The sequence below is a fragment of the Zalophus californianus genome, chromosome X, assembly GCF_009762305.2.
Source record: "Zalophus californianus isolate mZalCal1 chromosome X, mZalCal1.pri.v2, whole genome shotgun sequence".
Classification (NCBI taxonomy): Eukaryota; Metazoa; Chordata; class Mammalia; order Carnivora; family Otariidae; genus Zalophus; species Zalophus californianus.
Genome location: NC_045612.1, coordinates 81,988,687 through 82,016,589, shown reverse-complemented (window position 1 = coordinate 82,016,589; position 27,903 = coordinate 81,988,687). Strand labels below are relative to the sequence as shown.

Here is a 27,903-nt window from a genome sequence, read left to right as displayed (position 1 = left end):
CTCTGCTTGCCTTGTTTCACTTAGCATAATCCCCTCCAGTTCCACCCATGTCGATGCAAATGGACTTGGGGAAACAAACTGAGGGTTACAGAGGGGAGGGTGTGGGGGATAGGGTAATCGGGTGATGGGTATTAAGGAGGGTACGTGTTGTGATGAGCACTGGGTGTTATACACAACTAATGAATCATTGAACACTATGTCAAAAATTAATGTATTATATGTTGGTTAACTGAACATAATAAAAATAAATAAAAATAGTATTTTTCTCATTAAAAAATAAAATTCCCAGAAAACTAGATAAAATAAATGTTTGCATTGCTGATCTTTCAACAAAATAAAGGAAAACATGAATGTAGGGTTCCAAAATGAAGAAAAACTTGGGGAAAAAAGAGAGGTAAATGGATGTAGAAGCCACAACTGCCCTGGGGGCATTTGCCAATCACAGTATCTGAGAGGCTTGAGATTTTAAAACCTCATGGAGACAGAGGACAAGGCCTTAGGTGTTCACAAGGTGGAGAATTGGGACTGAAATTTTCACATAAATCTGAGACACTCAAAGGGCTACATCATTAGTAGAAGTGTAAACTAGAAAAAAATATATATCTACAGGCAAAAGGAAATGATAACATTTATCTGCCTCTGCTTGACTCAGTGGAAAAATTAGGAAAAGCTTCCTATAATAATATATTAACCACAAGCCTACTCTCAGGTGGGTTTGTGGTTCAGACTTACAATACACATGTGTTTTAGAAAATGGTAAGATGGGAGTTTAATGCAAAGCAATTTCAAGTCATTAGTTCCCAGAAGTATATGGAAGAAGCAAATGGAAATTATCTCTGAATCCTCTCAACTTAGTCTGTGCACAATTCTTACATATAAATTTTCTCAAACTGAAGCTCACATTATATGCATGGGAAATAAGCTATCATGAGTGAAAATAAACAGAAACAATAAGAGGAGAACCCTAAAAACATAAGATAAAAGATCCACTTAAATATATATATGTAAAATAAATAAGAAGAAGATATGTTTGAAACTTATAAAGAAATAAAAGATGGGATAAAAGTGTGAGAAAAAATAAGATGCTATTAAATATATGATACAGATTTAAAAATAATAGAATTTTTAAAAATAAAAATATATTTATTAAAATTGAAATGGACTGAATAAACGAAGATTAGACACAACTTAAGAAATAGTGATTTGGAAGATAGAGCTGAAGAAATTACTCAGGAAGCAGAAAAGACATCAAAAATAAGTTAGGAAACATAAAGGATAGGGACAGGATTAACACACATTCAGTTTTATTTCCAGAAAGAGATAACAGAGATTATGCGAAAAGGGGAAGAAGCCATAATGTCTGAGAGTTTCTATGAGAGTTTCTAGAATACAAGAAGATCTAACAGTTGTAAATATCTATGCCCCCAACATGGGAACAGCCAACTACATAAACCAACTGTTCCCCAAAATAGTCATATTGATAATAATATGTTAATTGTAGGAGACCTCAATACTCCACTCTCAGCAATAGATCATCTAAGCAGAAAATCAACAAACAAGAGCTTTAAATGATACACTGGACCAGATGGACCTCATAGATATATACAGAACATTCCACCCTAAAACAACAGAATTACTCATTCTTCTTGAGCGCACATGGAAATTTCTCCAGAATAGACCACGTACTGGGTCACAAATCAGGTCTCAACCAATAGCAAAAGAATGAGATTATTCCCTGAATATTCTCAGACCACAGTGCTTTAAAACTGGAACTCAATCACAAGAAAATATTTGGAAGAAATTCAAATACTTGGAAGTTAAAGACTACTCTGCTCAGGAATGTTTGGGTCAACCAGGAAATCAAAGAACGTAAACAATTCATGGAAACCAATGAGAACCAAAACACATCAGTCCAAAACCTATGAAATACTGAAAGGCGGTCCTAAGGGGGAAATACATAGCCATTCAAGCCTCACTGAAAAAAAACCCAGAAAAATCCCAAATTCACCAACTAACTCTACACCTTAAAGAACTAGAGAAAAAGCAACAAACGATGACTAAGCCATGCATTAAAAGAGAAATAATTAAGATTAGAGCAGAGATCAATGAATTAGAAACCGAAAACACAGTAGATCAGATCAAGGAAACTAGAAGCTCTTTCTTTGAAAGAATTAATAAGATCGATAAACCAATGGCCAGACTTATCCAAAAGAAAAGAGAAAGGACCTAAATTAATAAAATGATGAGTGAAAGGGGAAAGATCACGACTAACACCAAGGAAATAGAAACAATTATTAGAAATTATTATCAACAATTCTATGCCAATAAATTAAGCAACCTGGATAATGGTTGCTATCCTGGAAACCTATAAACTGCCAAGACTGAAACAGGAAGAAACTGACAACCTGAATAGGCCCAATAACCAGTAAGGAGATTGAAGCAGTGATCCAAAACCTCCCAAAAATCAAGAGTCCAGGACCTGATGGATTCCCTACGGAATTCCACCAAACATTCAAAGAAGAAATAATACAGAAGAAATATTCTACTGAAGCTGTTTCAAATAATAGAAACAGAAGGATAGCTTCCAGACTCATTCTATGAGGCCAGCATTACCTTAATCCCCAAGCCAGGCAAAAACCCCATCAAAAAGGAGAATTTCAGACCTCATGAATATGGATTCCAAATCCTCAACAAAATCCTAGCTAATAGGATCCAACAATACATCAAAAGGATTATCCATAATGACCACGTGGGATTTATCCCTGGGATGCAAGGGTGGTTCAATATTCGCAAACTAATCAGTGTGAAGGAACACATTAATAAGAAGAGAGAAAAGATCCATATGGTCCTCTCAATTGATGCAGAAAAATCATTTGACAAAATACAGCATCCTTTCCTGATTAAAACTATTCAGAGTATAGGGATAGAGGGAACATTCTTCATGTTCATAAAATGCATACATGAAAAACGCACAGTGAATATCATCCTCAATGCGGAAAAGCTGAGAACCTTCCCCTTAAGATCAGGAACAGATCAAGGATGCCCACTCTCGCCACTATTGTTCAACATAGTACTAGAAGTCCTAGCAACAGCAATCAGACAACAAAAAGAAACAAAGGTATTCAAATTGGCAAAGAAGATGTCAAACTCTCTCTTTTCGCAGATGACATGATACTTTATGTGGAAAACCCAAAAGACTCCACCCCCAAATTACTAGAACTCATACAGCAATTCAGTAATGTGGCAGGATACAAAATCAATGTGCAGAAATCAGTTGCTTTTTTACACACTAACAATGCAACCATAGAAAGAGAAATTAGAGAAACAATTCCATTTACAATAGCACCAAAAACCATAAGATAACTCGGAATAAACCTAACCAAAGAGATAAAGGATCCATACTCTAGGAACTACAGAACACTCGTGAAAGAAATTGAAGAAGACACAAAAAGATGGGAAAACATTCCATGCTCATGGATCAGAAGAATAAACATTGTTAAAATGTCTATACTACCCAGAGCAATCTATACCTTCAATGCCATCCCGATCAAAATTCCAATGACATTTTTCAAAGTGCTGGAACAAACAATCCTAAAATTTGTATGGAATCAGAAAAGACCCCAAATTGCCAAGGAAATGTTGAAAAAGAAAAACAATGTTTGGGGCATCACATTGCCCGATTTCAAGCTATATTACAAAGCTGTGATCACCAAGACAGCATGGTGCTGGCACACAAACAGACATAGAGACCAATGGAACAGAATAGAGAACCCAGATATGGACCCTCAACTCTATGGTCATATAATCTTCGACAAAGCAGGAAAAAACATGCAATGGGAAAAAGACAGTCTCTTCAATAAATGGTGCTGGGAAAATTGGACAGCCACATGCAGAAGAATGAAACTCAACCATTCTCTAACACCATACACAAAGATAAACTCAAAATGGATGAAAGACCTCAATGTGAGACAGGAATCCATCAAAATCCTAGAGGAGAACATAGGCAATAACCTCCTTGACATTGGCCACAGAAACTTCTTTCAAGATACATCTCCAAAAGCTAGTGAAACAAAAGCAAAAATGAACTTTTTTGACTTCATCAAGATCAAAACTTCTGCACAGCAAAGGAAACAGTCAACAAAACAAAGAGACAGCCCACAGAATGGGAGAAGATATTTGCAAATGACACTACAGATAAAGGGCTGGTATCCAAGATCTATAAAGAACTTCTCAAACTCAACACCCATAAAACAAATAATCAAGTCACAAAATGGGCAGAAGATATGAACAGACACTTCTACAAAGAAGACATACAAATGGTAAACAGACACATGAAAAAATGTTCATCATCATTAGCCATCAGGGAAATTCAAATCAAACCCACACTGAGATACCCCCTTCCACCAGTTAGAATGAGAAAAATGGACAAGGCAAGAAACAACAAATGTTAGAGAGGTTGTGGAGAAAGGGGAACCCTCTTACACTGTTGGTGGGAATGCAGGTTGGTACAGCCACTTTGGAAAAGAGTGTGGAGGTTCCTCAAAACGTTAAAAATAGAGCTACCCTATGACACAGCAATTGCACTCCTGGGTATTTACCCCAAAGACACAGATGTAGTGAAAAGAAGGGCCATATGCACTGCAATGTTCATAGCAGCAATGTCCACAATAGCCAAACTGTGGAAAGAGCCAAGATACCCTTCAACAGATGAATGGATAAAGAAGGTGTGGTCCATATATACAATGGAATATTACTCAGCCAACAGAAAGGATGAATAGCCAACTTTTACATCAACAGGGATGCAACTGGAGGAGATTATACTAAGTGAAATAAGTCAAGCAAAGAAAGTCAATTATCACATGGTTTCACTTATTTGTGGAACATAAGGAATAGCATGGAGGACATTAGGAGAAGGAAAGGAAAAATGAGGGGGGGGGAATCGGAGTGGGAGATGAACCATGAGAGACTGTGGACTCTGAGAAACAAACTGAGGGTTTTAGAGGGGAAGGGGGTGGAGGGATGTGTTAGCCCAGTGATGGGAATTAAGGAGGGCAGGTACTGCATGGATAACTGGGTGTTATATGAAAGCAATGAATCATGGATCACTACATCAAAAACTAATGATATATTGTATGGTGACTAATATAACATAATAAAATTAAATTAAATTAAAAAATATATAAAAAATAAAACCTTTGGAATGCAGCAAACGCAGGCAGAAGGGGGAATTACATATCAATACATGCCTTTCTCAAGAAGCAAGAAAAGCCTCAAAGAAAGAAGTTAGCTTTACACCTAGTGGAGCTGGAAAAAGAAGAGCAAATAAAGCCTAAATCAAGCAGGAGATGAGAATTAATAAAATTAGAGCAGAAATCAGTGATAGAGAAATAGAAAAAAACCCAAACAGAATAGATCAATGAAACTAGGAGCTGGTTCCTTGATAGAATTAATAAGATTGATAAACATCTAGCCGGACTTATCAAATAGAAAAGAGAAAGGACCCAAATAAATAAAATCATAAATGAAAGATGAGAGATCACAACCAACCCCAAAGAAATACAGACAATTTTAAGAACATATTATGAGCAACTATATGCCAACAAATTAAGCAATTTGGAAGAAATGGTTGCATTCCTAGAAACATATAAAATACCATAACTGAAACCAGGAAGAAATAGGAAATTTAAACAAACTCATAACCAGCAAAGAAATTGAAGCAGTAATCAAAAATATTCCAAAAAACAAGAGTCCAGCTCCAGATGGCTTCCCAAGGGAATTCTACAAAACATTTAAAGAATTAATACCTATTCTTCTGAAGCTCTTTAAAAAAATAGAAACAGAAGGAAAACTTCCAAATTCGTTCTATGATGCCAGGATTACTTTGATCCCAAAACAAGACAAAGACCCCACCAAAAGGAGAATTAGAGACAAATATCCATGATGAACATGCATGCCAAAATTCTCATCAAGATACCAGCTAATAGGATCTAACAGTACATTAAATGGATTATTCACCACGACCAGGTGGGATTTATTTCTGGGCTTCAAGTGTGGTTCAACATCTGCAAATCAATCAATGTGATACACCACATTAACAAAAGAAAGGACAAGGACCATATGATCCTCTCAATAGATGCAGAAAAAGCATCTTTCTTGTCAAAAACTCTCCGCAGTGCAGGGAAAGAAGAAACATACCTCAATATCATAAAAGCTGTATATGAAAATCCCACAGCGAATATCATTCTCAATGGGGAAAAACAGATCTTTTCTCCTAAGGTCAGGAACAAGGCAGGGATGTCCACTCTCATCACTATTTTTCAACATTGTACTGGAAGTCCTAGCCTCAGCAATCAGCCAACAAAAAGAAATAAAATGCATCCAAATCAGCAAAGAAGAAGTTAAACTTTCACTTTTTGCAGTCAGCATGAAACTCTATGTAGAAAACCCAAAATAGTCTCCCCTCCCAAAAATTGCTAGAACTGATACAGGAATTCAGCAAAGTGGTAGGATATAAAATCAAAGCACAGAAGTCAGTTGCATTTCTATACACCAACAATGAAGCTGCAGAAAGGGAAATCAGGGAATTGATTCCAATTATGATTGCAACAAAAAAATAAGACACCTGGAATAAATCTAATCAAAGAAGTAAATATCTTTAATCTGAAAACAATAGAATACTTACGAAAGAAATTGAGGAAGACACAAAGAAATGGAAAAAACATCCATACTCATGGATTGGAAGAACAAATATTGTTAAAATGTCTATGCTACCCAAAGCAACTTACACGTTCAGTGCAATACCTATCAGAATACCATCAGCATTTTTTACAGAGCTGGAACAATCCTGCAATTTGTATGGAACCAGAAAAGACCCTGAATAGCCAAAGGAATGTTGCAAAACAAAACCAAAGCTGGTGGCATCACTATTCTGGACTTCAAGCTGTATTACAAAGCTGTAATCATCAGGACAGTATGGTACTGGCAGAAAAACAGACACATAGATCAATAGAACAGAAGAGAGACCCCAGAAATGGGCCCCCAACTCTATGGTTAACTAATCTTTGATAACGCAGGAAAGAATATCCAATGAAAAAAAGACAGTCTCTTCAAAAAATGGTGTTGGGAAAAACTGGATAGCCCCTTGACCTTGGCCATGGCAATTTCTCGCTAGAACATGTCTCCAAAGCAAAGGAAACAAAAGCAAAAATGAACTATTGGGATTTTATCAAGATGAAAAGATTTTGCACAGCAAAAGAAACAGTCAACAAAACTAAAGGGAGCCTATGGACTCAGAGAAGATATTGGCAAATGTCTTATCAGATAAAGAGCTAATATCCAAAATCTCTAAAGAACTTATCAAACTCAACTTCCCAAAAGCCAAAAAATCCAGTCAAGAAATGGGCAGAAGACATGAACAGACATTTCTCCAAAGAAGACTTAGAAACAGCTAACAGACACATGAAAAAATGCCCCACTTCACAGCCATCAGGTAAACAAATCAAACCCACAATGAGATACCACCTCACATCAGTCAGAATGGCTAAAATTAACAACTGAGGAATCAACAGATGCTGGTGAGGATGTGGAGGAAGGAGAGTCCTCTTACACTTTTGATGGAAATGCAAACTGGTTTAGCCACTCTGGAAAACAGTATGGAGGTTCCTCAAAATGTTAAAAACAGTGTTACCCTGTGACACAGCAATTGCACTCTGAGGTATTTATCCAAAGGATACAAAGATAGTGATTCGAAGGGGCTCATGCACCCCAATGTTTCTAGCAGCAATGTCCACAGTTGCCAAAATATGGAAAGAGCCCAGATATCCTTCAACAGATGAATGGATAAAGAAGATATGGTATATACAATGGATTATTACTCAGCCACCAAAAAATGAAATCTTGCCATTTGCAATGACGTGGATGGAACTAGAGGGTATTATGCTGAGCAAAATAAGTCAGTCAAAGAATGACAAATACCATATTATTTAATTCATATGTAGAATTAAAGAAACAAAACAGATGAACATAGGGGAAGGGAAGGAAAAATAAAATAAGAGGAAACAGAGAGGGAGGCAAACCATAAGAGACTCTTAACTATAGGAAATAAACTGAAGGCTGCTGGAGGGCAAGTGGGTAGGGGGCTGGGGTAACTGGGTGATGGGCATTAAGAGGTCACTTGAAGTAATGAGCACTGGGTGTTGTATGCAACTGATGAATCACTGAATTCTACCTCTGAAACTGATAATGTGATACATATTAATTAAATTGAATTTAAATAAAAAAATTAAAAAAGAATGAAATATTATATAACTTAAATATAGGTGTAAAAACTCAGGAGCAGAAATCTAAAGAAGGGAGAAAAAGAGAAATATAAACTAAGCATAAAGGCTCAGGGGGAAAAAAAGATCTCAAAAAAAAGAATAGAAATAAGCTCAATTAAATCGGTAATTACAATAAAAGTAAATGTATCAGAATTACCATTCAAAAGACATATTTTCAGGTTGTATTAAAAACAACAAAAGCTGGGGCGCCTGGGTGGCTCAGTCAGTTTTGCATTTGACTTGATTTTGGCTCAGTTCATGGTCTCTGGTTCATGGGATTGAGCCTTGTGTTTGTCTCAACGATCAGTGGAGAGTCTTCTTCTTTTCCTCTCTTTCCCTCTCCTTCTGCCCCTCCCCCTGCTCACTATCTCTATATCTCTAAAATAAAATAAATAAGTCTTCTAAAAAAGCAGTTATATGCTGTTTACAAGAGACATAAAACAAAAATACCCAGAGAAATTGAAAGTAAGTGAATAAAGATGAACTAGGCAAATACTAACCAGTAAACACACACACACACACACGCACACACACACACATTAATATTAGATAAAATACACTTTCAGGCAAAAAACATTATAAGGGGAAATATTATTATTCATAATAAAATATGCAATTCATTAAGAAGATATCATTGCTTTAAATTTGTATGCCTGTAATAACATAGCCTCAAAATATATAAGGGAAAATAAAGGCAAACTCAGACTGACTTTATAATGCCATTTCTGAGGATGAGGATGAAAGTGTGAAATTGCTTTGTATCACAGGATGTCTATTGTTTTACCTTCCCTGGTGTCCTGCTTTTCTGATAATTGTTCCCAGGAATGTATATCAAAAATGGAATATGACTAATAAATACTTTAAGTTGTGGAATTGGCTAAATGAAGCTGCTGGGTTGAAAGTGAGGAGGATCCACCTGATATGGGAATTAGGGAACTGATGGTCTGGTTCATGTGGTGGCAAAGAATCTGGTTTAACTATTAGCCATTGTCCCTTGGGACTCTAACCCACTGTCCAGAGAGACTGTATCTTTAGGCAGCTTGGCAATAAAATGACAGGAGTATGTTAAACTACTTCAGGTGTCTTTAGTGAAAGGATACCAGAGACAAAATCTAGGATGAAGCCCCTCTGAAAGCAGGTGGGAAATAAGGAGGCAATTATTTTAGCTTTAATAAAAGAGGAATCTTTTGTCAATAGCCGTGAAGCAGAGACAGCCAAGAGCCAGATTATCATGTGCGTTGTGGGATGGGAGCTGCTACAAAATATGCTTTACTCTGCTTCTAAAGCTGTCCAGGGAACTATGGAATTTTGGCTGTTGGAATGAAGATACTGGGAGGAGTTCTAGGAGTCAGGCAATACTTCCAAACCTTACCTCTCCCTTGGGATAGCGGTAGCGATATTTATCTTGGTCCCGTAGTGCAAATTCTTCAGGATAGTGTTCCTGGATTTCTTCATAGGTCATCTCCTCACAGACACCCTGAGAAAAATTATTTGGGGACAAAAGTATTCACAAGGTGAAATCCATACAACCTTTACCATAGTTCTGAGTCCAGTTATTATGGAACAGCAGCACACAAGCACCTGGTTGTCTGTGAAGACAGCTCTATGTTTGTGCCTATTGTCTGAGTGTGTGTACGTGTGTGTGTGTGTGCATGAGGTGTGTGTATGTGAGAGTGTGCACATGTGTACAAGTGTGTTCAGTTTGAGTTTATAGTATATGGTGGGTACGTGTGTGGTGTTTCTCTATGATTGTCCCAATAGGTTTGTAGATGTACGTTGTGCATTTAAGTATGTATTTTATAAATATATGGGCTTGAGGATTTTAGACTGTGTTTGTGTGTATATGTGTATCATGCTGGTATGTTTAAAGACATATGCCTTGTATTTGTGTATTTGTCTCAGTATTTGTAGTGTGTTTGGCGAGTGTGTGTGTGTACATGTTGTCTGAGCATTTGAGAATATGCCCACATGAATGTCTCTGTGGTCTGTTTCTCCATATGTGTCTCAGTGTGTCTGTGGCATGTGTTTCTGTGAGTGTGTATGTCTCTGATTATGTCTCTGGTGTATATGTGTGAGTAGCTGTATGCTTATGCCTGAGGTCATGTGAATTTATGGTAATATGCTTGAGGTTATGCACATGCACTTTGTACATTTCCATCCATTGTATGCCTATCTGTGTCCGTGTGATGTAGGTATATACAAAGATTGCATGTGTGTCTATGGTGAGTGTCTATATGTATCTCTAAGTGTGTCTGTCTGTGAGTGTGTATGTGTGTGCATGCATGGTGCAGGTGTAGATTGGTAGATGTATCTGAAAGGGATCCTATGTCAGACTAGAAGGTCAATGTGCCTGTGAAGTGTATGTCTGTGAGTATAAGCATATTTGTGGTGGGTGTCTATGACTGTGTATGCAAGCACACACATGTGTGCACATACATAGCAGTACTCTCCCATTTTATAGCATTTCCCATCCCCTCTGCTCCTACCTATGCTCCAGGACCTCTGGCAGATAAAGAAACAGGTATCCACAGATATCTCAGAAGACAAAAATTAATAAATTCCTAACAGTTTCAGAGTGGGCCTTGGTGAAATAGTCTTCTCACCCAAAGCAGGAATCCAGAGCTCAGAGAATGAGTTCCTCAGGAGTACATGAGAGCTTCCCAAGTTCACTGAAAAATCCCCGGAAGTGAGGTGGCTGCTGGGAGTGGGGGTGGGAAGCAATGTTGGGTTTATAAGGTTTCCTTTTTGATTGTGTGGATTTCAATTAGACTTTCCTGTAAGGAGCAACAGGCTCTGGTTGTTGTCTTTTGAATCATATACCAGCCTTTCTTTAGGGGTGAAGTTCACCCCTGCCATAGCCCACAAAACAGCTCTGCAGTGTCAAATTTCTCTACTGACACTGTCCATGGGAGAAAGTGCACTCTACTGGATACACAAGATCCTTCCAGATTAGCTTTCACTTTCCATTTTGAGGCATGCTGGGAGCCTGTTGCCTGTGGTAATGACCACTGACTTCATATTGACTTAAGGCAAATACCCTAACCTCTTTGAATTTTATTTTCCTCATCTGAAAAATGAGGAGAATTACAACTACCTCACAAAAGCGTTTTGAATATTAGAAATAATATATGTAGAAGAGCCTAGCACAGAATGTACAAGGCACATTTTAAAGACTCAATCAGTATATATATATTATATACTGATATTAATATATTAATTAATATTATATTATATAACATTATATAAAATATATTATGACATATAATATAACAATAAATTAATATTATATTAATAATTAATTAATTAATAATATATTATTGATCATGGAAAATAAACCAGAAACTTAGGCATCATTCTAAATTATTACTTCTTCCTTACTCCTCCCCTAGAGCAAATTTCTGTAATTCTAACTGTTAAATTTCTCAAAAATCTATTCCTTTTTCTTTCCCATCTCCACTGCTACAATCTTAGTAGTTACACACACACACACACACACACACACACACACACACTACTTTCTTTGTTTATGTGGCTCTCTGCCTGACATACCATTCCTGATTCTCTCTACCTGGCTCACTGTTAAGTAACTCTCAGCTAGGCATCACTTCCTCCAGGCAGATCCTGGCTGGCTCAGATGCTCTGCCTGGACATCTGTGCATCCATGGTCTAGCCTATGAGAGACTATATCACACATACTGTTTTGTATTCCTCTGTTTGTTTTTTTTTCTATCTATCCTGTTTCGACTGAAAATTCGATGAAGACAAGGATCAATTTCTCTCTCCAGCACCACCCCAGAGTCTGAAACAAAGTAGGTATACAATAAATGTTTACACCACATGTGGGCCAGAAAAAAGTAGTGACTGATCTCTTATGATGAAGGTTTATATATTTGCTTGAATGTATTTTATAGCAACTATATGTGATATGTAGAACAATATTGTATATTCCTTTTCTAAATATGCATATCTCTGTACATCTGTATGCTAAGTACAAGTGTATGTGTGTAGACACACATATACTTCTTTATAATATCTACTAGGCAAGCAAGTTAACCTAACTACATGCAAGTTATCTATACTTGTGATAAAGCTTTTACTTTTAGGTCTAACAATCATAACCTGTGGACTGCTACGTAATGTCAGCTTACCTATAGCTCAGGTGAGACAATGGGGAGGAAAAAATGCCATCGCAAAGAGCACATGGAAAACCTGACTCTGAAGCAAGATTGCTATGTCATGAGGGTCAGATGGTCTTTCTTCTTCATTCTATTTCCAATGCCACTACTCTGGTTCATTGTCACCTCTTGCCTGGATTAATGCAGCCATCCCCATACTGATCTACATACTCATTCTGGCCCTCTTCCTACCTATTTTCCACACATGACCAGAATGGTTTGTTTGTTTGTTTGTTTGTTTGTTTGTTTATATTCATCAAGTATCATTAACATATACTGTTATATTAGTTTTGGGTGTATAATATAATGATTTAACAATTCTATTTTTCAGTGCTCATCAAGATAAGTGTACTCTTAATACACTGTGTCTATTTCACTCATCCTCCTGCCCACCTCCCTTCTGGCAACCACCAGTTTGTTTATTTAAGAGTCTGTTTTTTGTTTATCTCTTCTTTTTTCTTTGTTTATTACATTCTGCATATGAGTGAAATAATACGGTATTGTCTTCTTTTTAAGAATGTGAATCACATTCAGGCCACTTCTTAACTTAGATCACATCACTGGCTTCCCATTTTTAGGGCAGCACCCAAATGCCTCAACATGAATTATAAAACTCTTTGAGCTGCCTTCCTTTCCAACCTCATCTCCCTTATACTTCCCTTCTTACAACGTTTTGTCATAGGATATGCACTGTCTTATTTATGGCTTGCTTTTGGGCTCCATGAGGACAGAGAACATGTCTATTCTGGCCTTCACTGGTTCCCCAGCACACAGAACAGTGTATGGTATATGGCTGGTTGTTGAGAAATATTTGTTGAATTAATTGTGTTCTTCATAGGAGCCAAAGCAGAGGCAATCCAGGGGATAAGCCCAGAGTCAAGTCCCATCAGCCACCAGGAAATCCATCCCCCTCTGTCTCACCGCATCAATTTCATTCAGGGCCTTCCACTGCTCGTAGGGAACACCCAGGGCCTCAGCTGTCTGGATAGTCCTCTTCATGTGGCTGGTCCACACCTTCAGGGAGCTGATGCCCTGGGACTGAATGAAGTTAGCCAGGGCATAGGCGTACTGGGGGGTGGGGTTGCAGAGGTTGAGAAAAGGGAAGAAAGAGAGAGATGAAAGAAGACACAGTAGCTGTGAGATCTGCCATAAATGGTGAAATGATGATGAACAAGAAAGAGTAGAATTTAAATGTTTCCAATTTATGAACAAGGATATGACAAGGATCAAGGGAATAGAAAAGGGTAAGTGTGTTTATGTGTGTGTGTGTGTGTGTTCGTTGATACTTGCTTATTAAACCTCCTACTCAGTTATTCATTCAAATAGCCCACCTCTCGTATTTGTGGAGCCTGGAACAAGACTACAAATGGAGGCATTCTACCTGGTCAACCTCCTTTCTCTTCCCATTTCTGCCTCCATCCTGCACTTGTAGGTGCCTTGAGTACATGTTTGCAGATAACCTAGTCACATGACCAAATTCTGTCCACACCCTATTTCTGCTGATTCCCATGATCCACAAACAGTGACCCTTCGGCCACCCTTTTGCCTAGGGGTAAACACTAAAAACTAGCCCAGGTGGACAGACTCTGGGATAGACCCACACAGGCATGGTAAGCAAGCCAGAATTTTAGGGGATTCTGGGTTTTGGGTCCTCAGAGTGTGGTCTAGAAGTAGGGGGTGTGGGATTTGGGGGACATTTCTTTTTGACTCTGGGGATTCTTATTTGCTTGAGTTGGAGTCTTGGAACCCAGCTTCTAAGGGCATTCAAACATATATTGAGTGCGTGTGGTCATGTGCTGGGTATCAGGGTGTCCTGTTCTCAAGACACAACCAGTCCAGTAAGGGAAAGAATGACAGCACTGAGAGGAACCATGAACAGCTGTGGGAGCTAAATGAGCAAGTGATTTTTTCTTTCACATAGAGTCATGTTATTAGTCACAGGTGGTATGTGAGGAATATTGGCACAAATGTATAGATGTATTTATATGTACACATGTGTATGTACAAATATAAGTATTGTGTATACACATTCTAATTATGGATTATGAGTCAGTAGTCAGTGTGCTCTGATGGAAAGAGCCCTTGACTGGGAAGCAGGCAACAGGGGTTAATCTTCCCAGCATCCTTATATGGTCCTTGTGTGACTTGGGACACATCCCAGTTTCTCTCTGGCCTTACATCTTCTGCCTATAAGATGTGAACAGCATTAGCTCACTGAAACTTGTCCTATGAACATTACATTAGATAGTGGAAGAGGAGCACATGGAGTGCTCCCTGACATACAATAGGTGACAGCCTCTGTGATTGATTATGGGTGAGAGTCTATGGGAAAGTGCTTTGTAAACTGCATGGTGCACTGTGCCCATAAGTATGAAGGTTGAGGCCAGGCATTTATGTGTACATGCACAAGTTTGTGTGCGAAGGCGGTATGCATTGTGGAGATAGCCATGTGTCTAAACTGGGCATTGAGCTATATAAGGCAGGGCCATACCTGGCCCCAACCCAGAGACCTCTGGCTGCAGGTGGTGCCATGGGGCAGGTGTGATGCCACCAGTACCCTCTACTCTGCTCTGAGGAGTAAGACAGGTGGGAGTCAAAGGTCTGAGTCCACCTCAAGGGGAGCCTGCCAGTCTGAAGGAAACAGAAAGGGAGCCATGAGGACCAGGCCTTCCACTGCAGTGCCTTGCCTAAGATAATACCACCTCTGCAGTGGGGGGATGTTGAGGGGCAGGCAGGAAAGCCTAGTTTTCAATCCTGGCTCTTTTTTACTGGCTGCATGACCTGGGGCTGCTCTTTTCTCCTCCTTGGGCCTCAGCTTCCTCAGGTTTCATAAACCATTAATGGTAATGTCCACCCCACAGAGCTGTTGTGAACATTGAAAGGGGCCACACACGTGGAAGCAGATGGTGCTGTGACTGTGCACAGGTGCCCAATAAAAGAGAGTGCTTCCTCCCTCCTGCACCTCATTTCCCATTTGTTCTACCCAAGCCATCCTCCCTGCAAGAACAATACCTGTGTTAACAAGCTTAGGCACAGGGCCAAACACTAAGGAAAATGTGTGCCTTTATTTTATTTTATACCCGTAATGTGCAGGTTACTATGCTTGGCTAGAGAGGAGACTCATGCCATAGTCAGAGATGGGCCAGAACTGGGAGAGATGGAGCCCAGGGCACGGTGACCTGCCTGGGAGGGCAGGAGAGGACAGGGGAGGGCTTCCTGGACCAAACCATGGAGCAGCAGATGGGCCCTGGAAGGGGGTTGGGGGGAGGGCGGGAAAAGAGCAGTAACTGGTGGGGGACAAGTGTTGACAGTGGGATGGGCTGAAGTTGGGGTGGGGGCTGTGGCATCAGCCCTGAGTAAGGAAGAAAATAGATTCAAGGATGGGGCACCTCAGGGCAGCTGTCAGGGCATGTTCATGTGGTGGTCACCAGCTGACAAAGGAGAGCAGCCTAGGTGGGGGAAACTGCACAAGCAAAGGCATAGAGTTGTGAAAGAGAGGAGGGGAACCAGTCAGGCAGGGGTGAAGGGTGCTCACCGTAATGGGGCTGGAGGAGCAGCCAGATCTGGGCAGGCCTGAAATATCAAGACCAAGCTAACAGACGTGCAGATGCTGTTAGCACACATGGGAGTCACTCAAGGATGGATCAAGACAGAGTGGCTGATTGGGTGGAAGAGCGGTTATGACCAGAACCTGCTTTTACCTTGTCACTGAGTCCTCCCATCCTCAGGACCCAGGCAGTGGCTGTACCACCCACCCACAGCCCACCTGAGCCAGCTCAGCCAATGTCTCAGAGTGCATGGGGCCCTTCCTACCTGCTTGCCCCGAGCTGAGAGACCAGAGTCACCTCCGATGCGGCCTCTGAGGTTGAGTTCACTCTCACCATGCCGGCACAGATAGATGGAGCGGGGTGTGACGTGGATGTTCATGAGATAGTAGACTGTGCGGCTCTGGATGTGGTCCTGCACTCGGTTCACCATGTAGCGTGTGCCCACATCGAAGATCTTGATGTAGGATAGGTGGCTGGGCCAGCCCAAGCAGGAGCAAGGGCAGCTCAGGGGATGATGATAGAGAGGCTGATCCCAAGACAAATCCCCAACCACAAACCCCACCTTCAAGCCTCTTGTACAATGCAGGTTTCACCTACCTTTCCTCTAACAAAATGTCATGCCTTGCCCTATTCTGGGTACCTGCTCTAGAGACTTGGCTCCTGGCCTCCCCTAAAGAGCTCACTGCCTGCTACCATCTCCCCCTGTTTCCTTTCTTCAGTTTCAGCTTGATCCAGGCTATCTTTTCACATTCACTTTTTACACTCCAGGGATCTGGGTTCTGTCCTTTATAGTTCACATTCTTGACACACTCAGAGAAAAGCAGTAATCTTGTGTCCCTGGCTGCCTTCCACATCTTACTGGCAGCTCCTGAATTCTCTACTCAGTCTTTTAAATTTCAAGCTGAGCTCTGCACCTCTATTCTTTAAGTCTCTGCTATGATATATTGTCTTTGACACCCTACAGGCAGCTACCAGATTTTGTCTGTGCGCACTTGTGTCTGTGTGTGTATATCTCTTCCCACTCAGAAAGGGAAAGGGGTTGGGTTTTTTTTCCCCTGTCATGCAGTCAACAAACACACTCTTCTTTGTTCTAAGCATTGTATTTGAAATGGGGACTCAGCATCTGCCCTTTGGGAGCTCTTAGGTCAGTCAAGAACATACACTTGGAAACACATGACCAATGCTCAATACCCCTTCCATAAATAGTCATTCACTCTTAGGTGTGCCAAGTACTGGAATGTGGGGATACAGAGATGGTCCACAACACGGATATCTTGTGGTCCTTGTTTCAAGCCCCTTTTTTATCCCCTCAATTCTGTGCTCTAGTCATGAACTAATAACTATACACAGAGTGATAATCAAACTATTCAACAACCTGTCTGCAGAGGAGCTGGGAATGAGCAATACTGACTAATCAGAAGACTAGAACCATGGAGTAAGTCTTTTGAGGCCCCTGCTGTACCAGGCATGAGTCCTTTAGTTGTTGAACTATAGGGAGTTCAAGGAGATCCCTGCGAAGAGGTGGGGAAGGCTGCACCAATGGGGTGGCATACCAGGAACCCTGGATGCACAGTAGCAAAACAAAGTAAATAGAATTAGCTGCACTAACCCAAGGCATGTAAAGCAGTGGTTGATGGGTTTGGTTTCAGAAAGCCTCTCCTCTGATCTTCCTAGAGAAGGCCTTTTTATCTGTACCATACTTAATCATTCCCATCCCTGTCCTCTTTGTCCAACAGTTCCTACAGGACACTTGCACTTGTTGAGCATTTTCTTTTGTGCATCTGGCAGGGAGTGGGGACTTAAAATACATGAATCCTTATAATCAACCTAGGAATCAGGGATTATTACCTTTGTCTTATAGATGAGGAAACTGAAGCACAAAGAGAGGAAATGATTTGTTTAAGGTTAATCTCTCCAACTATCTTGTCTAGGACTCTCAGAATCTAGCAGTAGAAAATATCTGATGTAGCCTTGTTGCCTAATTACTGTCTGTTCCTGCTGCTAGGTCCTGGGTAGCTCTAGGAGAACTTTCAAATTCCTCACCTTAGTCTGACATTCTGGCCCTGCTTGGCCTCACCTCACAGTCCCACACCCACACCCACGCCCATAATTTCTCTGTTTCAATCTAGCCTTCGTGCTTTTGCTGGTATATTCTCTAAACTCCCCTACTTTTATTCAGATTTAACTACATGCTGTTCTGTTTGCTTGAAAAGGCATTCCTTGCCTGATTTCCAAAGCTGAGCTCCTATGCATCCATCCCTTAAGAGCCAGCACGTCCACTCTCTCTAGGAAGTCTTCTTTGAGCCCGGGATCATGTGAAGTCATTTAGAGGTGCTTCCCACCAAAAGTAATATTATTAGCTAGTGCCTATCTCTACCATGTGTAATCTAAAATAAAAATTATAAACTATATTATAAAATGAAGAAGTCTCATGAAATTTTGTGATTTTTTTCCATTTTGACCACATTGATGCTGGTTTTAAAATTAAAATAGTAAAAGCTTTCCAGATTGTTTTATTCCTATTTTTGGTAGATTCCACCTTTCTGGTACCCCAAACACATGCCTAGTCTACCTATACTGGGTAAACCTACTCTTCCCAATCTCTTTTCCCAAGCTGGGCTGAGTTTTCTCCTTTGTGTTTCTCTAGCCCACTTGGTTTACCATTTCTACAATTCTGATCAACTGCACATTCATTGGCTTCCCCAACCAACTGGGCATTCTATCACAGCAGGGACAGCCCTTCTCTCTTTAGATTCCTAGAGCACAGCTTTGGTTGGGCCCTGACACATGGACTGTAAATGTCTGTTGATATAAAAATGATTAAATAAAGCCAACCTTCAGAATATGTCATCTTTAGGCCCAAACTGATTCATCAAACACTTAACTGAGCACCTGCAGGAGTCTAGGCTGAAGACTAGGGGCTTTCTCAATGCTTCTTTCACTTTAGCTCCCCTTCTTCAAGCTTCTTTCACCATATGCTGATAGTCTATATGGTGCATTTGTGGAAATTTGAATAAGTTACACTTTTCTGAGGGCAGAAACATCCCCACTCCAGTACACATGCCTTGGTGAGAAAAACAAGTGTACCCTTGACCTGGTTGTCCTTGCACAGTGAATAATCTTTACAATTAATTGTCCATAAAGGTCCTCCTCCTTGCACCAAGTGTCTAAGTCTCATGTGACAATTCTTTATGATTTAGGGATGTGGGAGGGGGAGAACTAGGCTGGAAGTCTGAGATAAGGGTTTGAATAAATGTTCTACTGACTCATTATGTGGCCTTAGGTAAGTCCCTGCCCTGTTCTGGGTCTCAGTTTCTCCATTTAAGGTGCAGTGCAGTAACAATACTTGCCTCTTAGGATTTTGGTTGGGCAAAGCTGGAAGGATGTTGCTTAAACTTCTTAAGGTTTTAATGACTATTTGAGGTCTCCTCATACTTCTCACTTGGGGCCCAAGGGGTCTGGGTGACCAGAGTCTCTTCTCATCACAACCCATTTTGAGGCTTCTGGGAATATCCTATGTCTAAAACTCACATATTCCCTGTACTACTAGCTAACATGTTTCCAATTTTTAGCTGGTATTATGAATGAGAGTTTCATATTTTTCATGTGTCTTCCCATATGTTAAGGCATTATGGAAGCTATCTGCAGATAGAAACCACCTCTCTTGCCATTATTTGTACTCCTATGTACACCACAGCTCAAAGAGGCCAAATACTTATTGATTGAAGAGGTACATGGGTTTGTGAAAAGAGACACGAGTAGGAGACAAAATATATGGTTAAAATCCTAGTTCTACCCCTTGATTTGTGTTGGGAGCTTGGCAAGTGGTTTCAGCTAAGATTCAATTTCCTCTTCTTGAAAATTTATTAACATAAGATCTATTTTGGCTTCCTTTATAGGGGTGCTGAGGGGATTCAATGAAACAAAGAAGGTGAACATGTTTGGAAACTGAAGTGTCATCCATGTGTGAGGAATGTTTTTGAAAAAAATAACAGCAACAACTACAGAAGGGAAGCATTTGTTCTTAGAGATCAGGGTCTTGATCTGCCCATATTGGTCAGGAAGGGACTATTTTAACACTCTCATGGACATTTTATATATCAAGGAATCACTACCCTCAGATACTTAGAGCTTGGAGGGTCCTTGAAGACAAATCATCAAATCTAGCTCCATGATTTTACAGATAGAGAAGCTGAGGCCCAGAGAGGGAGGATATTTTCCCAGGTCCTAAAGGACATCAAAATAGAGTTAAAGATCCAGTCTTGGATTTTAGGGTTCTGGGTTCTTACCTGTCCAGTTCATCATCCAAGGGTTGGTAGTTGACCTCATAGCATTCAATTCTCTTTAGAAAGTCTTCCAGAACCTTTTCCCGGTCACAGTCTGTGTAATCAGGGCTGCCAAGTTTTACTTGCTAGGAAAAGGGAGAACAGAAGAACTGTGAGAGACAGAGACTCTAACAGTGACCTTTGGAAGTGTCCTTAGCGATCATTGAATACAACATCCCTCAACATAAAAATGAAAAAAATTGAGACTTAGACAAAGGGTCTTGCCAAGTTACAAATCAGTCAATTTAAGTGAATTTGGAATGTGTGACTCCTTATGCTTTATTTCTATATGATTAAACAAGGTCTGTTACATTGTACTCAGTTCTAGAGCACACAGTGTTTAAGAAGACCACTTAAAAGAAGACGTGGTGGGGTGTCTGGGTGGCTCAGTTGGTTAAGTGTCTGCCTTCAGCTCAGGTCATGATCTCAGTGTCCTGGGATCGAGTTCCGCATCTGGGTCCCTGCTCAGCAGAGAGCCTGTTTCTCCCTCTCCCTCTGCCTGCCGCTCTGCCTACTTGTGCTCTCTCTCTCTTTCAAATAAAGAAATAAAATCTTTAAAAAAATAAAAGAAGATGTGGGTTGGCTAATTGAATTTAAATAAAAAAATAAAAGATGTGGTGTGTATATATATACAATGGTGTGTATATATATATATATATATATATATTACTCAGCCATCAAAAAGAAGAAATCTTACCATTTGCAACAATATGAATAGAAATAGAGGGTATTATGCTGAATCATAAGAAATAAGAGTAAGAAATAAGTCAATCAGAGAAAGGCAATTATTCTTTTTTAAAAAAAATATTTATTTGAGAGAGAGAGATTGAGAGAGAGGGAAAGAGAAAGAGAGAATGAGTAAGGGGGAGGGGCAGAAGAAGAGGGAGAAGCAGACTCCCTGCTAAGCAGGGAGCCCAATGCAGGACAAAGTTCCAGGACTCTGGGATCATGACCTGAGCCAAAGGCAGATGCTTAACCGACTGAACCACCCAGGTGCCCCGATTTCACTCATGTGTGGAATTTAAGAAACAAAACAGAGGATCATAGAGGAAGGCAGGGAAAAATAAAATAAGATGAAATCAGAGAGGGAGACAAACCATAAGAGACTCTTAACTATAGGAAACAAACATCTTTGCTGGAGGGGAGGTGGATGGGGGGATGGGCTAACTGGGTGATGGGCATTAAGGAGGGCATTTGGTGTAATGAGCAATGGTTGTTATATGTAACTGATGAATCACTAACTCTACCTCTGAAACTAATACTACACTACATGTTAATTAATTGAATTTAAATAAAAAAATTTAAAAAATAAAAGAGGACCAGAAATTGTGATGTGAGAAGTGGTTGAAGAAAAGGAACAGGAGATTTTGACCAGGGGTCATAATGGCTTACATGTATTGAGTGTTTAATGAGAAACATGGCATGTTGACTTTAAATTTCTGAAAGGTTGATGTATCCTAATCCCGCAATGTCTAGCTTCTCCACCCACATTTGTCATCTCAATGAATGGCACTATCTTCCAGTTACCTGAGCCTAAAAAGAATATGAGAGTCATCCTAGATGCGTCTTCATCCCTCATCTCTCAGCAGGCACCAGATCTTCTCCACTCTATCTTCTAAATATCCCTCCTATTGATTTCCATTCTCTTTCACCTGGACACTTACTCTAGCTTTGTGACTAATTACTTTTGTCTATAGTCTTGTTACTTCTGATGTACTCCTCATACTAGCAGCCAGAAAGATATTTTTAACATGCACATCTGACCGTGGAATTCCCCTGCTTAAAACTCTTCACCATTTCCTTATATGTTTTAGGGCACAGTGTGAACTATTTTATCGGGTGGCCCATTTGTCATAATTGAGTCCAAAATGATTTCTTCATCTCATCTCCCATTGTACTCCTATTCTTTCACACACTTTGCCCTAGCCAACTTAAACTACTATAGTTCTCTGGTGATATCATATTTAGTATATACTATTCCCTTATAGCCAATTCTTCACCTGCTAAATTCCCATGCATTCTTCAAGATTCAGGTCAGCTATTGCTCTTATTGAGAAGTTTTCTCTGATACACATCTATCCTTCCCATGCAAGGTTGGGTACTCAATAGTGTTCTCCTAAAGCCTCCTTTATTTCTTCATCTCAGCACTGACTCAGAGTTATGTCTATAAACTTGTCAGTATCTCTCAGTATCTCTCACTAGACTGTGAGCTCAAGGGCAGGACTCTCCTCTAAGTCTCTAATACACAGAATGGCCCAGTGCAGTTGTATAGATCCAATTTGTGTTGAATCAGTAAATGGACAGATGGAAGAGTGGAGGAAGAACAGAGGGATTGGACATGTTTTATGACCTAAGAGGCATAAATAGGACCAATCAGTTAAAATTTCAGGGAGGCAAATTTTAGATTGATTTGAATGCATTTGATGAAAGCAATGAGCCTTTTTCCATTGGAGGTATGAAAAGAAAATATAGACAAACATTTAGCTGAGATTTCAAGTATCTGATGGAGGATTGAGGGAGGTAACCTATAAGGTCTCTTCTGTCCCTGAGCTCCAATAATTTCATGACATAAGGAACAATAAAATGTGGCAGACGATCCAGTTCTAGCCCATGTGTCTAGAATCTAAGAACAGTTATATTTCTGATACAAGCCTGAGGTTCATTCCCAGTTCAACTTCTTTCTGGTTGTACGAATCTTTGAAAACTCTTCTCTTGGAATCTCTGTCTCCTCTCTCCAACAGTGAAAGATTCTTAACATGCAGCCTTGTTGTAACAAATCAGTAAGAGTCAAGCTTGGTGCCCAGTGCATATTAAGGACTCTATATTATGGCTTCTTTAAATTTCATAGGACTTTTTTTCAGAAAATATGAATTTTATTTTATATATTTTTTGTTATGTTATGTTTATGTTAGTCATCATGGTTTTTGATGTAGTGTTCCATGATTCATTGTTTGTGTATAACACCCAGTGCTCCATGCAATACATGCCCTCCTTAATACCCATTCCCAGGCTAAACCATCCCCCACCCCCACCCCTCTAAAACCCTCAGTTTGTTTCCCGGAGTCCATAGTCTCTCATGGTTCATCTCCCTCTCCAATTTCCCCCCTTTCATTTTTCCCTTCCTTCTCCTAATGTCCTCCATGCTATTCCTTATGTTCCACAAATAAGTGAAACCATATGATAATTGACTTTCTCTGCTTTGTAGGCCAGGGTAGTCAAGAAATACTTCCTACAGGAAGTAGGAAGAGAAGCTCAGAGAAGAATACCACCTTTAATAGCCTCATAGAGGTCTTTTTAGGTGTTATCCAAACCTGAGGAAAAGTAAGGAGGAAATGGTAAGGTGCTTCTCACCCTGATGTTTTCTGCAATAATGCCAGGGTCATTACAGATGGACTCAATGAAAAAGACCTATAAGAGAAAAAGAATAGAAATTTCCAGCAGGGAATTATATTTGGTAGGGCCAAACATAGCTTCACCTCTTCTCAGTGGCTCTGAATCATCCCTAGGGACATCTCTGACAACATAATTTCATACAGTGCTACTTTCAGGATTCTGAGCTTTATTGAGGCATATTGACTCTAAACTGAATGGCCCTGGATTATTTTTTTATGTTTTTACTGGTTTTTAGTTCTTATATATGCTTTTTGTAGTAGTTCTCTTCTCTCCTTCCTCATTTCCACCCCCCACAGTGTCAGCCTGTCAGCAATTATCTTCCATTGCCTAATATAGCACCTCTTTCCTGTTCTGTTTTGTTGCTTCTAACTGTGATCTGTAATATAACCAAATTAAAATGTTGAGCCTGATTTGTAGTTGATTTGACAGATTAGAATCCTCTGGTTTGCCTTTCTTTGGGGTTTGTACTAGATAAGTAGGCTCTAGATAAGAGTGGGAGTGTTACTATACCTTGTAACCATGTTCCTTAGCAAACTGCAGAATTAGTGACCGTCGTTCTCTGGTAGTGTTGGTGGCATCAAAAACCTAGAGGCCAATGATGAGATTGGTTTACTCTGAATCTGGTTTTGAGAGAACACCTATGCCTTGACTATCCTTGTGCTAAGTGGAGGGCTTCCAGGGTGACATAGAACTTGACTGAGTTTTGAAGAATAGGAAGAATTTGAAATTGATTTATTCCAATTTCTTAAGCTTTCATTGAGCCCTTGTTGTCAGTCCAGAAATGTAGCAGACTGTAGGTACAAACAAGAGGAAAATTGTAAATTTTTATTGGGGTAATTTTATAGGTAAAACAGCCAAGTCTTAGAGGAAAGGTTTGCCTTAACCAAGGCCACCAAGGGTTGCTAACAGAGCAGAGCTAGAATGGATCTTCTCAATTCCTACTTGAGGACTCTTCCTTCCCTATCACTTTGGAACTCTTCAAGAACAGGAAACAACTCCCTATCTTCAGCACCTAAGGTGGGACCATTTGAGGATCTTTTCCCCTTTTAGAATTCACAAATCTTACCCCAACAGTCTATGAGATTAAATTGACTAGATATTTGGGTAAATCTCTTGAACTCAAAAATGTTTGTACTGTAGTCTTAAAGTGTACTGAAGTCTTACTGAATTCTTGGGGGGGGAGTGGTAAAGCATAGTGGTTAAGAGTGTAGATTTTGGACCTATGCAACCTGAATTCTAGTTTTGGCCTTGCTGCATACATGCTGTGCCACGTTGGGAAATTATTTAGTTTCTCTGTGCCATTTTTCTGGGCTATAAAATGGAGTATAACAAAAATGCCTGTCTCATGGGAGAGGGTGGAATTAAATTAATATGTGCAAAGTACTTAGAATAGTGTGTAGAACATAGTAAAAGCTCAATACATATTAGGGGTCCTTCATTCTGTCAGAAACTTGAAGGAAAATGCAAATTTCCTTACTGCAACATGACCTTCCTCATGGCTGAGATAGTCATGGACATCCTTCAGGGCTGCCAGGGCACACTGCCTGAAAAAGATGGAGAAAGAAACACAATCCCTGTCCCCAAGTTGAGTTCCTCTCTATTTTTCTCCATTGTCTTTTGCACCATCCCTCAGATATCTCACATTAAATTATTCATCAATGAAACATCTACACAAGTCACACAGTTGAAAGTGGCTCTGTGTGCACATTTTAGGGGCAGGCATAAAGTGGCATACCCAGGAAAAGTGGACTAATGACAGAGACATAATATTAAAAAACAACCTTTGAGGGGATAGAGCTCAAGTGGAACTGGTCCTTAAACCCAGGTAGAGTTTGAGTATATAGTGTGTGAAGTAGAAGGCATTCCTGGAATGGGTAACAGTACAAGCACAGGTATGATGGTGGCAATATATTTATGCATTTGGCAAAAATCTATTTAGTGATTACTCTTTGCTGGGTTCTATTATAAGGGCATGGATCAATAAATGAGACCTAGGATCTGTCCTGGAAGTGCTTGGTGTCTTGTAGAGGAGAGAGAACTTGAAATTGAATAAGTCGTACTGGAGAGACTGGAATGGGCCATGCTACTGAGACTCTTAAATGCCCAGACTATTAAATTTTCCACTCTCTCCTGTAAGGAGTAGGAGACCATTAGTTCCTAAATTCTTAAGTAGGGGATGGTTATGACCAGAAACAGACTTTGGGTAAGCTAGGGGAAGGGCTTTTCCAACCATCCTTTGAGAGTCTGGAAGACCTTCTTGCTAAACCAAATTACTCTGCCCCACACCCCCATTATCTGAACAAAGCCCTCCTTCAACCAGGGGCAGCACTGATCTCTAAAATATTAGACACTTACTTCCTGATATGTAGGGCCTCCATGTTGTCTGGAAGAAAAAATTCATAGTTCTTGTAGCTCACTGCCTCTCGTCGGTACTGGCCTAAATTAAACACTGAAAGCAGGGAGACCTGGTGAAGGGGTTGGAAAGATTCTAGCAGAAAAATATGTCATTGCTGGGAGGGATTTCAGAGATTGAAGGAGGTATAATTTGTAGCTATAGAATATGCTTATAAAGCTTCAAATTATGGCTACCATCTCATTTATTCCTCACGACAACACTGCAACATAGAAATTATAATCCCATTTTACAAATGAAGAAATTGAAGTTCAGAGATAGGAAGTAACTTTCATAGTTAATAAGTGGGAAGCTGGGATTAAAAACCAGGTCTGTTTGGCCCCAAAGCTAGAGGGTTTTCTGCTATTCTATTCTATCATAAAGTCTAACACTTCAATGCTCTACTCTATTGGAAAGATAAGGAAAGAGATCCAGTGAGTAAAATCAATCACTAAGGATCAAACAGGTCAGCAGGTAACTTAGTGAGTCAGTAGGTAACAGAACTAGACTGGGCCTCCTGAATCCTAGTCCAATGTTACTACATTTTCCTGTATCATGACAGAGAATCTAAATTTATTGCCCTCTCTAAGCCATACTTTCTCATCAGTAACAGTGAAAAACCTGAGAGAAGGTAAGGAAAGGAGGAGAAAGAGGATAAGAAGCTAATGCAATATTTCATTCATCCATTCAATAAATACATTCTGAAGCACACTCTGTAAAGCAGGACCCATGTTCTGAAGTCTCAAAGATAGATGAGATATGCATGATGGGGTCCCAAGGAGCTCACAATCCAGCAAGTAGGACAGACAGTAAACCAGTAAATATAGAGTTCCCACACAGTTTGTTGAGTTCTCTGACAGGCATTCGAAAGAATAAGGGGGAAGGACAAATTAATTACACTTGGGGTAATCTAAGATGATTTCTTGGAGAAAGCAGCATTTGAACCAGTCCTTTTAGGAAGGCAGGCCTTTTATAGACAGGCATGGGGGATGGGAGTGGGGAACAAAGACATTCCAGGTAGAGGAACACCATAAGCAAAGGTATGACGTTGGCAGAAGGCAGAATACGTTTAGGGGATGGTGAGTCATTCACTGTGACTGAAGCCTGAGAGACTGGCTGGGGTGGATTGTGGAGAGCCTTGAACAACAGGCTAAAAAGCTTGGGCTTAAACCTGCAGATCAAGAAGACCCTTGGAGGCTATAGGTATGGTAAGCTTTGTGCTTTGAAACATGACTCTGAGGCTTTGTGCTCTGTGAGAATGGACTGAACTGGAGCAGATGGAAAGCATGTGAATTAGGGCAGAGACCATCCCATGTTCTCCTAACACCCAAGAGAAGCTACTTGGAGCTGCAGTCCTCCACAAGAACTATTCCTTCTTTCCTCTTCTGCCAATGTTCTACTCCTCCCACAAGACCAAGCTCAAATATTCCCTATCTAGGAGCTTTCTCTGCCTTCCAGTTGGTGATTTCCTCTGTGAGTCCCCTCAGTACCCTGATCTAGGATTCCTTAAGTGACCATGAGGTGTTAGTATGCATCCCAGCCAGATAGAAAACTCTTCAAGGGCAGTGTGTGAATCTCATTAATTTTTGTGTCTTCAATGCCTAGCATGGGTTTTGGCACATAAAAAACCATTGGGAAACCCTTTGCCAGTGAATTAGAGAAAGTGCATGAAGGAAAAGAAGAAATGGGAGAAAGAGAAAAGGAGAGTTGAAGAAAGGGAGGGAAGGGGGAAGATAGGATGCTGAGATGGGT

General features: G+C 40.1%; 1 protein-coding gene across 15 annotated transcripts in view; it reads right to left on the bottom strand.

Annotated features, from left to right (window-relative positions):
• The window catches only part of PFKFB1 (6-phosphofructo-2-kinase/fructose-2,6-biphosphatase 1), an 85,274-nt gene that overhangs the window by 4,931 nt on the left and 52,440 nt on the right, over positions 1-27,903 (bottom strand). For 9 of the 15 annotated variants that reach the window (XM_027608477.2, XM_027608478.2, XM_027608475.2 and 6 more), the window contains 8 exons: positions 26,115-26,208; positions 25,237-25,333; positions 24,270-24,344; positions 23,718-23,774; positions 20,331-20,452; positions 16,307-16,544; positions 13,415-13,561; positions 9,691-9,795 (listed from right to left, as the gene is read on the bottom strand). In XM_027608477.2, the coding sequence (XP_027464278.1) occupies positions 9,691-9,795; positions 13,415-13,561; positions 16,307-16,544; positions 20,331-20,452; positions 23,718-23,774; positions 24,270-24,344; positions 25,237-25,333; positions 26,115-26,208 (935 nt within the window). The remainder of the gene's footprint in view (positions 1-9,690; positions 9,796-13,414; positions 13,562-16,306; positions 16,545-20,330; positions 20,453-23,717; positions 23,775-24,269; positions 24,345-25,236; positions 25,334-26,114; positions 26,209-27,903) is intronic. The other 6 variants (XM_027608473.2, XM_027608470.2, XM_027608469.2 and 3 more) reach the window with 6 other exon arrangements.